At 38.9% G+C, this 13,879-nt stretch overlaps 1 protein-coding gene across 1 annotated transcript in view; it reads right to left on the minus strand.

Annotated features, from left to right (window-relative positions):
* Nucleotides 1–458: 458 nt before the first annotated feature.
* Nucleotides 459–13,879, minus strand: part of ST6GALNAC5 (ST6 N-acetylgalactosaminide alpha-2,6-sialyltransferase 5) — a 67,685-nt gene continuing 54,264 nt past the window's right edge. Inside the window, exons 3-5 of the mRNA XM_030455405.1 lie at nucleotides 11,706–12,115; nucleotides 7,136–7,243; nucleotides 459–690 (exon numbers count right to left, since the gene is read on the minus strand). Coding sequence (XP_030311265.1) covers nucleotides 459–690; nucleotides 7,136–7,243; nucleotides 11,706–12,115 — 750 coding nt within the window. The remainder of the gene's footprint in view (nucleotides 691–7,135; nucleotides 7,244–11,705; nucleotides 12,116–13,879) is intronic.

Here is a 13,879-nt window from a genome sequence, read left to right on the forward strand (position 1 = left end):
AACCATCAGAAGTATTAATTTTGGATTTGCAAGATTATGAAAGATAAACAATCGCATAACTGTGAATTAGAAAAATACTGGCCTAGGTTGCATAAAAACCTCCATTAAATAAATACTGCAAGTTTTCACTATGAAAATTCAGTGGCATCGTACTTTAAAAAACCATAATGAATTACCCATCCTGGTAATGATACTCAAGTTGTTTTTCACAAATCACATACATATACAGGAAGTCAGATGGCCAGAGAAGGCTCTATACTGGATTAACACACAGTTTGACAGAAAGAACTCTTCATACGTGCTGCTCCTTCCTTCACTGTAGCTCCCTGACTGCTGTTGCAGTTACCAGCTGCAAATCCTGTCACCCCTCTCCCGGTTGTCTCGCTGTCCCAGAAGGTCCAACACCCTGCAGGCTGACACAGTGGGTGACTGTGCCTGTGGTCGTGTGCGTTCATCCCTCAGACCACTGGTTTAATCTCAGGGTGATTTACAGTGAGTGGTTCTGGTTTCCAGTCTGGTTGGAAAAAGTGGATGTTGAAGGTCCGTGCCCAGTTCTCAAACACTCGTTTCTCTGTGATGAAGCGGTGGTGGCTGCCCTTGCGGCCCCGCTCGTGTGAAATGTACATTGTGCATTCATCAGGTCCCAAAGGTTCATAATAATGGTAAGGTACTGAAAGATGATTAGGATCCCTGTGGAAGAAAGAAAATAGATGGAAGCCAGAGATGTTCTTTCTCACCGATTGAAAAGATGCTATCTTTAATAGGCTGATGGGCTCAAATCCACTTTTTCTCCCAGTTAAATAGAATTTCGAGATAGTTGTATTCTTCTTGCATGCTTAATGCATCAGAATAGGGCAAAGGTCTTTTCTTTCCTCTTTTTATTGCTCTCTAATCCCCTCCTCCCAGTTAAATAGAGGACAGCATTAGCTCAAAAACAAGGAAGAGTGCTGCAGGGCTGTGTTACTACTTTGAAATTTGAAGCAAACTGCTTAAAAGAGATTTGTATCTACATTGTGACTTGTAAAAAACCTTGCAGAGGTATTTCCTGAACTGGGGGAAGAAAGGAGGGGGAAGATAGAGGGGAGGTGGTTATCTCTGTCACATCAGTTGGACATTGCCATCATAGTGCATAAGGGCCTAAGTGCATAGCTTCAAGAGCCTATCTGTGTGCCAGATCAGTGATAGAGTCTGCTGTTGCTGGGTTTATTAATCAAATATCTGATGCAAAAATGAGTTATTTATGATTTTACAGTAGCAACTTTCATATATCTAAGCTAAAAATTAAAAACATTGACTCATAGTATCCTTCTGCCCTTGTGAGTCCATCAGCATTAGCCAGCAGAACACACAGCAGTCATGTGGTGTAGAATACGCCACAGACCAATTTGATATTTAAGAAAAAGGCCATTTTAGCTGTTGTAATCTCAATGTTTTGCTGTTACATTCTATAAAAGATACATTTGTATTATACCTAAAATAAGCCAAGTTATTAGCTCTTCTTTTGTTTTATTGTCTATGTTAAACTGTACCCATTGAAGTTTTACTTATGCTTATGGGGCTGACAGGAAGTCACACAACAGAACTCACACAACCCAATGGCACCAATCTCCACAGCTGCCACCAACAAACTATTCTTTAGTGGCAGAAAAGTGAATCCAAACATTACTGTTTCGTGCTGTCTTGGAACTACTCGATATTAAAGCCTGAGCTGAACAAGACCCTAACAGAGAGGAAGAAATCTCAGGCCAATTCAGGGCTGTCAGCTCTAATACAGAGTTGATTATTTTCATTTTGAAGAGCTAATATTTAAGCTCACTTTCAATTGAATGCATCCACAATCTGTCAGTATTCTGTCTTGATCATTATTTTTACTGTGTAATTCTGTCATCTAAGCATTCCCTAATTTTTCTTATTTTACCATTATCCATATTGTATATGCAGTGGTAAAATATGATATTGCTGCTGCTTTCCATTTGTACCTTAGATTACCATTTTAATTCAATCAATCTAGCTTTCTGGTAACACAACACAGTGATCAATCTTACAAAACCAGAATAACAATAAAATTACATTTCTAGAATAAGATGGATTCTAAATTTATTGTATATATTCTCACTGGAATACATAAGAGAGTGAAAAAAAAAATACCTTTCAGTGCCTCATCTGCACAAAACATTTGTAAGGTAAAAAGTACCCTTTATATAAAAATTTAATACATTTTTAACTAAAACCTGTTAAATCTCAATTTTAAATTAATTTTTCACATACTTTTCTGACATGCTGGACCTCATTGTAATCTCTTAATTTTATAATTTCTATGATTACTGTAAATCTAACAGGATATATTTTAATGTGATTTATTTCTCTTAAGAACTGCTAAACAAACAGAACTTCGCCTCTCATTTAGACTGCTCTTCCTTTGCACTGAAGCTGGATTTTACTCGTGTTCTTGAGGGCAAACTCAGATGGCTGGTCGATACTTACTGCTTAAACTTAGGACTAGTAAAGTTGAAATCCTATCTCCAACAGAGTGAACAGATCAGTCTTGGTGGAAATCTGTTAATGGCTCAGGCCCAGTACTGCAAAGTCCTTTCTTGGCTGCTCAACCTGTTAGCTCTGGGTAGATTTGTTTAGGACTCACTTGCAGCCCCACCCTTTTTTAAATAAGGCTGAGTTGGGTTTGCTGTATTCAGAAATTAGCCACGGATGACAGTGATAACTGGAACTGTGTTTTTCACAGGATCTATAGGAAGCCTGGTCATTCTTTTCTCCAGCTGGATTCAGGCATCCCCTGACTGGTGCTATGAAGGCTTGGATCCAAGTCTACTGGCTGGACTGGAGGTGAATTCCATGCAAAAATAAAAATCCTGGTGGCATTTAGACCCCGACAAGACTGCTCTGAAGCTTTGAGGTTAAATTCCAAACATTATATTCTGGCTTTAGGAACTCTGAAAGGTATCGAAGACATTTTGTCTGAAATCTTCCTCCTTTTGTGGGAGTTCTGGATTCCCCAAGATTGCATGCTAGTAAGGTTTGGATTTGAACTCAAGGAAGCTTGAGGAATTGCACCATAACCCAAATTAACAGTACTGTGTTATCTTCTAACTCTGCAATTAGCTTGTGTCACCAGCAAATGAAACGCATGAGTAATTTCTATACGGAAATTGCTTGCCACCTCATTTATTAACATTAAAACAGATGCTGTTTTATCACTGACTGATACTGGACATTAATCAGTATTTTGTCAGACTTTGCACGCATATTAATAACTCAGCTGGGAGGAATCTAGGAAAGTTCCTCTGTAAAACACACTGTACTTTCTGCCTAAGTGCCTGCCAGCACAGCACCTGTGTACATGCTTGCACCCAATGTCAGTCATCTATGGCTTGCCACACCAGTGCATGCTTTCCCACAGATGGTATCCACCTACAGTGGAAGATCAAAATACAGCAAATGTTATTTGCCTCAAAAGAAACAAGGCAGAAAAAAAAAAGGCCATCCCTTACCACAGCCTGGTCATTTCTTCCTTTACCAAGGAAGAGCTGTAATAACCAGCCCATTAAAACTATATTTACTCACAGGCTTCATAAAATAATTCGTATTTTGAAGGGTGGATAAAGCATCTTCAATGTGTTGAGTGAAGGGCAGGTTGCTGTGCCAGGACTAGGAAGATTTCTGGATTAATTTTTTGCCTTCTATTCCCAGAATCCCATTTGCTTCACCTCCATACCAGCCCTGTTTCCCAAACCATTTATGCATTTTGTTATTAAAGTTATTAAGGTAATGAGGTGAGATCCAAAGGACATGACCAACTCCCACACAGTTTATAGTCCTGTGAACACCGTTTCTTCCATGAAGACTGTCGTAAGCTCCAGGAAATACAAGCAGCAACAACTGCTACTTTGCACTTTATTTAAAGCAACTGAAAGTGGAAGAGAAGGAGGTAGGAAAACACTAGCTTTAAAAGTGTACCCAAAGGAATAAATTAAAGGATTTCAAGCACCAATTTTAAAGCAAATTATCACAGATGGGAAATGGCCTGGCAGTCAAATGAGAATTCTTACAGGAAAACTATCTGGCTCCATAATTGGAGCAAAATTTATTCATATTAGTTAAAAAAAGGCTCAAAATTAAGCTCTAAGTTTCTGCAAGTTTCAGACGGCTCATGAAGAGGAGTGAGGTAAAAATAGTCTCTTCTCATCAACACCCTGAGTTTTCCTTGTGTGCATGAGTACCCAGAAATACCTGCAAGGAACCAACCTCTCACTGCTGCTGCTGCTCCAATGGAAAGGGGTTGGAGTTACTACAAACTGCATTAGGCTTATTCTAGAATGTGTAAGTCAGATGTAAATAATAGCATAAGCACAGTATCAAAGCCATTAACCCTTACTACAACATAAATCTGAAGCAAAGTAAGGGATTCAACTTTACATATAGCTTTGCTGTAAAGTACTAGAAATTTATAATAATCAGGTCCCCAATCCTGGTTTAGCTATAAGAATCAATGTCCAGTGAAAGTAAATAGAAATTAATCTGAAACATGTTGCAATTAATAGTGACAAATCTTTTAGTCTGTTCTCTAGACTATTTTTGCTGCATGGGTGGGAAGTGATTTGGTTAATGATCTTAAGCTAATAATTTGTAGCAGCATCAACAGTAAGATTTTCATGATACCTTTGAGATGCCCTTCACGTTACAGATGTCACACTAATTTAGTTCCATGACAGTAATCACCCACACTCAGTACTTACTCTACAAATTAATACTTAAAAAAATAATGAGTATCTGCTGAAGTCGTAAATTTGGTGATATTGTCTGAATAGAAGGTAAGAGACTTTTTGGTGTTTTTTTAAAAAAAATCTTACTGATTCTTTAGTTGCAATTAATGTGACAAGACCATCTTGCACACACATGAAAGGAACAGAGTGGGGGTTTTTTGGTTTTGGTGTTTTGTTTTTTTTTCTTTTTTAAATGGTAGATCTGTATTTTGTCTGACTGAAGACCAGGAAGCATAGCTTAATGTTACAGAACATTTCTTTATTTCTGCTATTCTATTTTGTTGTCTTATTTCTCTGAAAGGAAGGTTAACTGTATCTATTGCAAGAGGTTCATAGATGTTCATGGATAGATTCTTCAGGTATGGCAACTTCAGTTTTCCTTTTCATCACCTGGGGAATAAACCTGAAGTAAAGACACTTTATATTGCTTTGATTAAGAAATTACCTTTTCCCTTTTTAATACAAGGTAAGGGTACCTTTATGTCAAGATTTTTTATGCAGACTGGATGCATTATTACATCTATTAATGGTAGGATTGATTACAGCCTTTCTTGTGGTATAATTTAATATTATACTTGTTATTTCACTGTATCAATTTTATGAAAACCTTCCATATAGTCTCAGTGACAATTTTAGCCTTTCTTAAAAGCTGCTGTTTTGTCATTTTTTAATTTTTGTTTGTTTGTTTTGTTTTAAAATTAAGTTTATGTATATAAACTAATGTGACTGCCAGAAAAGTTAGAATTAAGCATTGCTTTACAGTGAATTTCTGTCTTCAGTTTTAGATCATCAGCTTGTTTAAGAACTACTCTACTGAAATACGGGCAATTCTGGAGTAAGGCAGATCAGCCACTTAAAGAACCTAAAAAAAAAGTGTGTCTTTGCCAACTGAAATGACAGGGGAACTGAAATGCTGTGCTGTCAAAGGTATTTATGCTGTCTGGAATATGTGATCTAGTTTGTTACTTTCCTTGGAGAATTAATGATGAAATCTGGCAGTACATCACAGAATTTATCAGAAGTATTTTGTTATAATTTGTAGAAATTCTTACAAAGTAGCATTTAGTGTTGACATTTTATATTGTAATTTCTTCAGGGATTTCTACTATGTGCCCAGGACAAATGCAGATTCCCAAATGATCTTTTTCAGTGCTCAGAAGAAAATCAAAGGTCTTGTTTTCTGATAGACGAGCTAACCTGTTGCTGCAGCCGTGCTCCCTTTGCCCCTGAAAGGAATCTAAAATTAGTCACAGAACTAGACTGCACTGAGATAACTAAATTTGTGACATAAAATTCAAGCAAGTACTTCTTACTGAAAGGGCTAGAGGAGCAGGTGATGGAACTTCACTGTGATGCCATCCTTGCAGACTGCCAGTACCTGCTCTGTGCCTTGCTGGGTCACCTAACAGTGCAAAGGGCATCAGGAAAAGGCACAACCACTTCTTCTGAAAGGCCAGAGTGCAAGGCCTGGTAATGGATGGACAGGTGATACTTCAGTCAGCATAAAGATTTATGATTTAAAACAAATTTGTATGAATTTATCCTGGATCAGTGCTTTGCCTCAAGAAGCTATCATGATTTTGATCCAATACCAGAAGTCTTGAAAGCTGTTTCTTTCTATCACTGATCCACAGTAGGAAACTTTAACCAGCACCTTGGGCCTGAGTCCTGGATGTGGCTGGAGGCACAATGTAGCCATAAAACATACATGTGCTGTTCCTATGTAAAACAGCATGAAAGGGGTCACAGAGCTTCCATGAGAGAATTTGTGTGCTACTTCTACCTCTTCTGGCCCACATAATGCCTCACCACCAAAACAGCTGATTACAGAACTGATCATCTGTTCTGCAGGTTCAAAATCTGTGAGGGTTTTTTTTGTGGGGATTATTTAGGATGCACGTTTACTGGAAGACTGGGATTTATGTGACATAGATAAAGCAATCTCAATTTGAGTTGTGAAGGAAGTTCAGTTTAGACACTATCACTGTGAGAACTCCATTCCTCTATTAACTGGGGGGAAAACAGATTTTAAAACCAAACTAAAAGTAATGTTTTCCTGTACTCCTTTTTTTCCAGATTAATTTCATGCCAATTACTGCGTTACTTCTAGCTCATAAATACTCAGAGACTAAATGAAACCACAAGATGGATTAAGTCTCCCACACTACAAACAAATTTTTAGGTATTTTATGCAACATAATTAAATGCTGTTTGTTGCTTGCAGAATCAGATCTCGGCACATGTTAATGAATTGTTTTATGAGGACTGAAGACATGTTGCAAAGAAAAAAATTTAAGAGATATTTATCTGTAACATTCAACCCTGTTGGCTAATAATGGTTCCAAAATGCATCCTACCTGCAGAAATCCGGTGGCACCATGCCATAAACATTTATCCTGTCACAGAGCTCTAATGCAATAGTCATTGTGAACCAGCCCGTGCTGAGCCAAGTGTTGGATATCTTCCTGAAAGCAAAAACATGGTTAAGTTTCTAGGCTGACAAATAATTCCTGAGATATCTGAAGCAATTTCTGGGCATTTTTTTCATTCTTGTGAAAAGTTATGAAAATCAGGCAGTGAAGACTACTTTGCTCATTCATCTTTTAATGATTTTGCTAGTGTCTTCTGTCAGTGCACTAATCTATACAGAATTTGCCCTGACTGATTACCTGCCCTGGAAATTAATTTTGGGCACAACAATGTTAATATTTAGCTGACCTTTTGGTAAGTTTACTTTAAATGACTTAAACTCCATGTCCTATATTTATATTCTTCTGCCAGTAATCTATACACATCTGTAATCACCTAATGGAGCTTACACACTAAGTGCTCTGGAAGATGCATCACAGGAGATACGAAGAGGGCTGCTTAAAATGCTGCCTTCCACAGCACACAGAGCAGTTTGTCTGCTGGAGCCAGATCTGGCCTCAAGTGCTTGGTCTAATTATCTTTCCTCCCTGCTCCCCTTCCTGCCCATGGTGTGGTTTCTAGAAGCTCCCAGTCACTCACTGGGAGCCACCCTTAGCTGTAGCTACACCTGCCCCAGAGCCAGCCTGGGAATCCTTCAGCCTAGGTGCCACCCCTCTGCCTGCCCAAGTCCCATCCCTGCCTGGTGGGACCTTTGGATATGAATGGACAGAGCTGGACAGGAGCCCTTTAAGGCAGCTCCTTTCCTGGCCTTCTCTGCAGGCTGGCAGAAACATCAAAAAAGAAGCACAACTGATTCCAGCATTATTTATGCCAACTAGGAGACAGCACCATGTAACTACTCACAGATGTAAGAAATTTACAAGTTGTGATTAAATTTTGTGGTATCATGGGTTCTTATCTGCAGAACAGCAACAATAAGGTTTCCTCTTCCTAGCAGTTGCTTGTTGCTGCTGTTCGGTGTGGGAGAGCTGGGTACCATGATGGTTACTGATTGCCTGGCACGTGCAGTGAAGTCCCTGTCCTGTGCTCAGTTCCTGTACTCTCCCTGTGCCAGGGGAGAGCTGGCAGTCTTGGAATGGGAGGCTCAACGAGATGCCAGCGAGAAGCACATCTTACAGGTGTCATAAAGGCTCAGTTAGGGGCAGCCCTACAGGACCAAGTCAGGCACCTCTTTTGGAAATGGAGACACATAAAGTCAGGTATTTATTCTAGAGAAAACAATTCCAAAAGTCAAATGCTGTTAAAGAAAGAGTCAGCAGGCCTTTCTAATGGCTCCTCACTCAGCTAGACAAGTCCCACAGGAAGATCAAGCTTGGAACCTACATAAGCCCCATTCCACCACACCTCTATCTGCCTGACTCTTGTGAAATGTTGTGACTGCCAAAAAAAGCACTGCAGAGAACATGAGGTTCTCATCCAAGCTGTTACCTAAGAACCCCAGGTCCTGACCCCAGTTCCAAGGCCATCTTTTACAGTTTACCCAGTGATAGTGGAAAGCACAGCAAGCCTGGAAGTAGGGACCTGAAGTCACTACAGCCACTGCAAGCAAGTGCCAGCAATCACGAATATGTAATTTAGGAAAGAGCCCAGGATGAAGGTTCCCAAGACAGTACTGAACAAGTTGGCTCAAACAGGTCACCTACAAGGGAGTCAAGGGAGATGTTTTGAGCACTGACAGATGGAGGAATGCCTCGTTACCAAGGTTTCCCGTTTCCTCATTGATTAAAACACTGATATGAACAAAGAAGTGGTGGTAAAAAACATAAGGGGATTCTTTAACCAAAAATGCCTGAGGGATGCTGGAGAGCCTGGTAATATGTCCTGTCCTTTGTGGGCCACCTGGAAATGTATGAACTCCTGAAACAGACATTTTCACTGCTCCTGACACAGACTTTCAGACTAAGCTAGCACCTGGAGAACAACATAATTTAAGCAACTCACTGGTACGAATTATGGAGCCCTGTTTATTTTCTGGTTTTGCACTTAAGCTTGGGGGAGTGGTACAATTTGTCACAATGTCATAGCTGGGTCATAACCTCAGCAGAGGCCTTCAGGCACTGCAACAATACAAAACAGTAAATAATAAATTTTGGCTCAGAATTATTAGGAAAGAGAAAGGTAGGGAAAAGCTTAAAGAAATTGCTTTTCTGATACTTGAGAATTTCTGAGTCACAATGAATCTCTAGGAAATTCAGGAACACATTAAGACTAAGCGTGCTTTGGAGCAACTTGCACAAGGCCACTGTTTTGGGTGCCTAAGACCTTACATTCCAAAACTGAGGGACCATGACCAAAGTGTTTGGGCTTTGCACAAGTCAGGTTGTCTGCTGGTTTCGTTTTCTTTTTGCTTACACACACTTATGCTGTAATTTAGTGTTTTCAATAAACAGAAGAATAACTGAGTTTAAATAAACCAGCTGACAAGCTAAACAATGAAATAAAGATTTTATAATTTATTCAAGTACCACTTTGGCCTCTTTAAATACCATGTCTGTAGGACAGCAATATAGAAACAGGCTTACAGTGTCTTGCCTTTTCATAAAAGATCTGAACAAGAGTCCAACAAAAGAATACTGTTTTTATACCTAATCAGCTGTAATGAAAGAATATGAAGAACTGTCATGTGCTTATTAGGGGAAATTATCAGATATTCTTTTATACGATGAACTAACACACTGTGCTGATAATTCTGTATTGCACACTAAATTACAATTAAAGGCCTTTCTGCTCCACCAGAATCTCATTTATAATCTCTATGGAAATACTCTTCCTGCAGTTATTTCATTTATGCTTCCTTTATTTAATTACTATAATATTGGTTCTGAATCATATTTTCTTAATGTACCCTTATTCAATTATAAAGTTATTTTCAAGTACAGTTACTTTATAATACCAAGTATATTGCACTACAGCCTGTCATGCACCATACTATTTAAATGGCAACAATGTCTGAATGTTTCCCTTCATTTCAAAAAGCAACTCTTTTTTTTTTTTTAATTTTCAAAAACCACAACACATCCAGTTACCTTTTTTCTCATAATTTTTAAGACAGAAATTAATGGTTTGATTATTGCAGCCTGGTAATCAGGGTTCTCTCTTTCTCTGTTTTTTGCAGGTACTCAGCAAAAACCTCAGGGAACAGCAACATTCTGGGATGTACTATGTCCTGCTCTTTCTCCACAGACACATACATTTTTTTCCCATATAAATTCCTACCCTACCTTTTCATCTTCCCTCTCTCCTGTGCTGCCTATTAACTGGTTTTCATATCCTGGTTTAATCCTTCTTAGTCCTTCAAGTATGCTGCATGTAGCCTCTGAAGGAGTAGTTCATAGACAGCAGAGCCTGCAATGAGGCTGAATTTTGCTGGCATCTGAGTGCCCTTGATTCACAGTGGGAGTTCAGGGTGCCCATCACTGAGTCTACTATCAATTTGTTATATTGTCATCAATGTTTCAGTTGCCTTAAGAATATTCCAGGAGTCAAGACTGATCCACTATAATTGAACGGTTTTGCATGTAAACCATGTGGGGTCTGACAAATGAAGGCAGCAAACATCAAGTGAAGATACAGTCACCACCAGATAAGGGGATACAATGGTTCTGCCTTTGCTATGCAACCCATGAAACCAGATCTGGGCTCTTGAGTCCTCCACATCTGCAAAAGGACTGAGCCCAGCTCCAAGCTTTGGTGTGAATGCATAGTGTTTCTGAAGATAAAAAAAAATAATCTCACCACAACTTACTGCACAATAAAGTTACCTCTTCATTTGTACGAGAGTGACTGTTCCATTTTTACAGCAGCATATTTAAGGAGTTCATTAAAAATAAATGTATTTCTTGCTAGGAAGTCTTTGGTTTAAATGCCCATTTGCAAACATTATATGTGAAAATGCTCGAGTCCTGCAGTAGGTCACTTACTAAAAATTTGATTTGAAGATCAGCCTACAAGCCATAAACAGTCTCATAAAGATGTAACTATCATAATAACTTTCTTTTTCTCAGCTGGAAATACAAGATGAACTGTTCTGAAGCACCTAATGTATGACTAATGTTTATTTGTTTTACAAGAAGCTTTACATCTGCAATGTTCCGAGAATACTTAAATTCAATAAACAGCTATTAAAAGTCACTGAATGGTGGCGTTTCCTCTGTAAGAAAACATAACTTACCCATTCTGATTTTTCAGTCAGTAAAAAAACTTCCAGGTATAACACCCCAAAGTGAAAACAGCTCCTGCCTCCTTGCCTTTATAAGCAGTACATCCAGATTCTGGTATTCTAAGTTGACAAGATGATACTTCATATAAATTATTTTGATGCACATTTTTTACCTATGTTACAAGTAATGTTTTTTGGCATGTCATTCCATATTACAACTCCTGAGGCAAAGGATTTAATGGGTGTGATGGTCCCTCTGAGCAGATCTGAAATTAGTATACATAAACTATGTTATTTTACTACTTTATGACATCCCCTGAATGTAGCCAAGTTCTCACCTGTCTTTCCCCGTTTCCCGTTTAAAAAGGTCATCAAACTGAAGCATCTTGTGGCGAGAAATCATATATACTTTTAATTGAGGCAGTATCTGATTCATCAGCTGCAGGTTATTGTACACCAAACCTTTACCATCTCTCCTCATGTAGCTGCTAGGGCCCCAGAAGATGAACACAGCACCGTTGCTCATATTTAAGAGTTCGTTGCGATTTCGCAAAATCCTCTGGATACTGGAATGGGCAATGACTCGAAGGCTCGTTTTGTTCCCAACATCTTTTCCATAACCTCGAGTGGGTGCATCATTCATCCGTATTACACACTCTGTCTCGTCGATTCTGTCCCCTTGTTTGCTTCCCAGAAGGTGTCCGGAGCTGGTTACCAATGCACAACTCTTGCAATGCATTTTTAAAGGCTGCAAAGACATACATCAAAATTAGCTGTAAAATCTTCCCATTCACTATGCGGTAACTATATTTTGCATGTACATGGTGTATTTTACAGATGAAACCTCAGAAGACTTTACATAAATCTCCCACATAACTGGAGTAGTGTACACTACTGGTACACCTTGTAGATGGGGAAAACATGGTATAGGAGTATAGCCCTTAAAGTTCCTTTGTGGAGCTAAGTCCACTATTAATATCCTCCTTTCCATGGCTGCTTCATATACAGTAATTACAACAGCTTCTATACTGTTCCCAGCTGCTTAGGATTGTACTTCTTCCACTTGCCATAAATGAGGTATAATTAGAGAATTTCTGATGCTTCCTTTTATAACTTTCTTTTTGCAGGAAATAATCAATTCTAAGTCCTCTTAAACACTTAAAGTGTGAGTAGGTTTTCAACCTTTGCGAACATTTTGATAAAGGAACACTTATACCTTGGTCCAATCCTTCCCTGCCAGCTCCTAGCTGGTGTCATAATCACTGCACTGCTCTCAGACCTCCTCAGTGGTTCAGCAGCCAGGGGTGGTCATTAATGGCTGTGCAGATTTTACATGACTTTGAGTTTGTGTGTTGAACTTTTTCTGGCTTGTCATGTTTAAGAGTTATACAGTAAAATGGAACAGGAGGTGCCTGGTCAGTGAGCACCTGACCTAATGGAATCAGAAGAGTAAAACAAGCCTTTGTGAAAATGAAAATGCATTGTAAATCAGATTACTGGCATATGCCACCAATGTCAAGAGGAAAATCTGTGTATCAGCTGTTCAGCATGAGAACTAAAAAGGGGCAAAGGGTTAAGAGTCTCTCCAAAGTGCTACTTTCAATCAAGAATACAATAAAATGAAAGTTAAGAGCAAAGGTGTGCCTTGGCCCTCTTGAAATAGTATCTTGCAGCACTTCAAACCATTAAAATCAGATTACAGAGTGTGTAATCTCACAATTTCTTTGCAAAAAAATGTGTTTGCTCACCAGTCTGAGGTTCCTTGGAAGGCCATTTTAGCTGATAATTTCAATCTAAAGATTTTCCATATGCGTGTTGATCAGAATTTTATTTTCATCGTAACCCTCCAGAATGGCATTCAAATATTTTCCTGTTTATTTCCTAAGGCTCCAATTCACACACAACATGCTCAGAGCAGTCATCTCCTGCACTGTGGCACTGGCCTGACCCTGCAGTGTGTATGGAGGTGGTGATGGTCACTGGCTCTAAGGCTCCCAACCTAAACTCAGCTTTGACAATAAAGGCCTCTGTACCTCAAGATCAAACCCTGTGGCTCTCCATGGCAGCCTGTTGTTCATGTTATAACCACCACAGCCTGCATGTCTTCAGGTGTAAACTTAGTGGGTTTATTAGTAATGATAAGAAGCTGTGGTGACATTTAATAACACTTAGTATCAAGCACATGTATATAGGAATCAAATGACAGGATCAGTGTGCTGTAAGGCACAGTTTAAAACTCTAAAATTAAAAAGAGGACACAACCTAAATTTGAGATAATCCCCTGTTTGAAAATGCTGTGGCCCCTAGCATTTGAAGGGAGTGTTTACCTCAAGTAACTTCTTTTTAATTCTGAAGGTAGTGTTAGCAGTCTGAGCTTGTTTTCTATGAGAATAGCTAATGAACGATGAAGTGTTTTTTAAATAAAATCAAAATAACTCAACTATACAATCTGTGTAATGATACAACCAGTAAGCTTTGTACCTCCATCTTCCTCAAACAACAAAGTCCATTT

This window comes from Calypte anna, chromosome 8, assembly GCF_003957555.1.
Source record: "Calypte anna isolate BGI_N300 chromosome 8, bCalAnn1_v1.p, whole genome shotgun sequence".
Taxonomy (NCBI): Eukaryota; Metazoa; Chordata; class Aves; order Apodiformes; family Trochilidae; genus Calypte; species Calypte anna.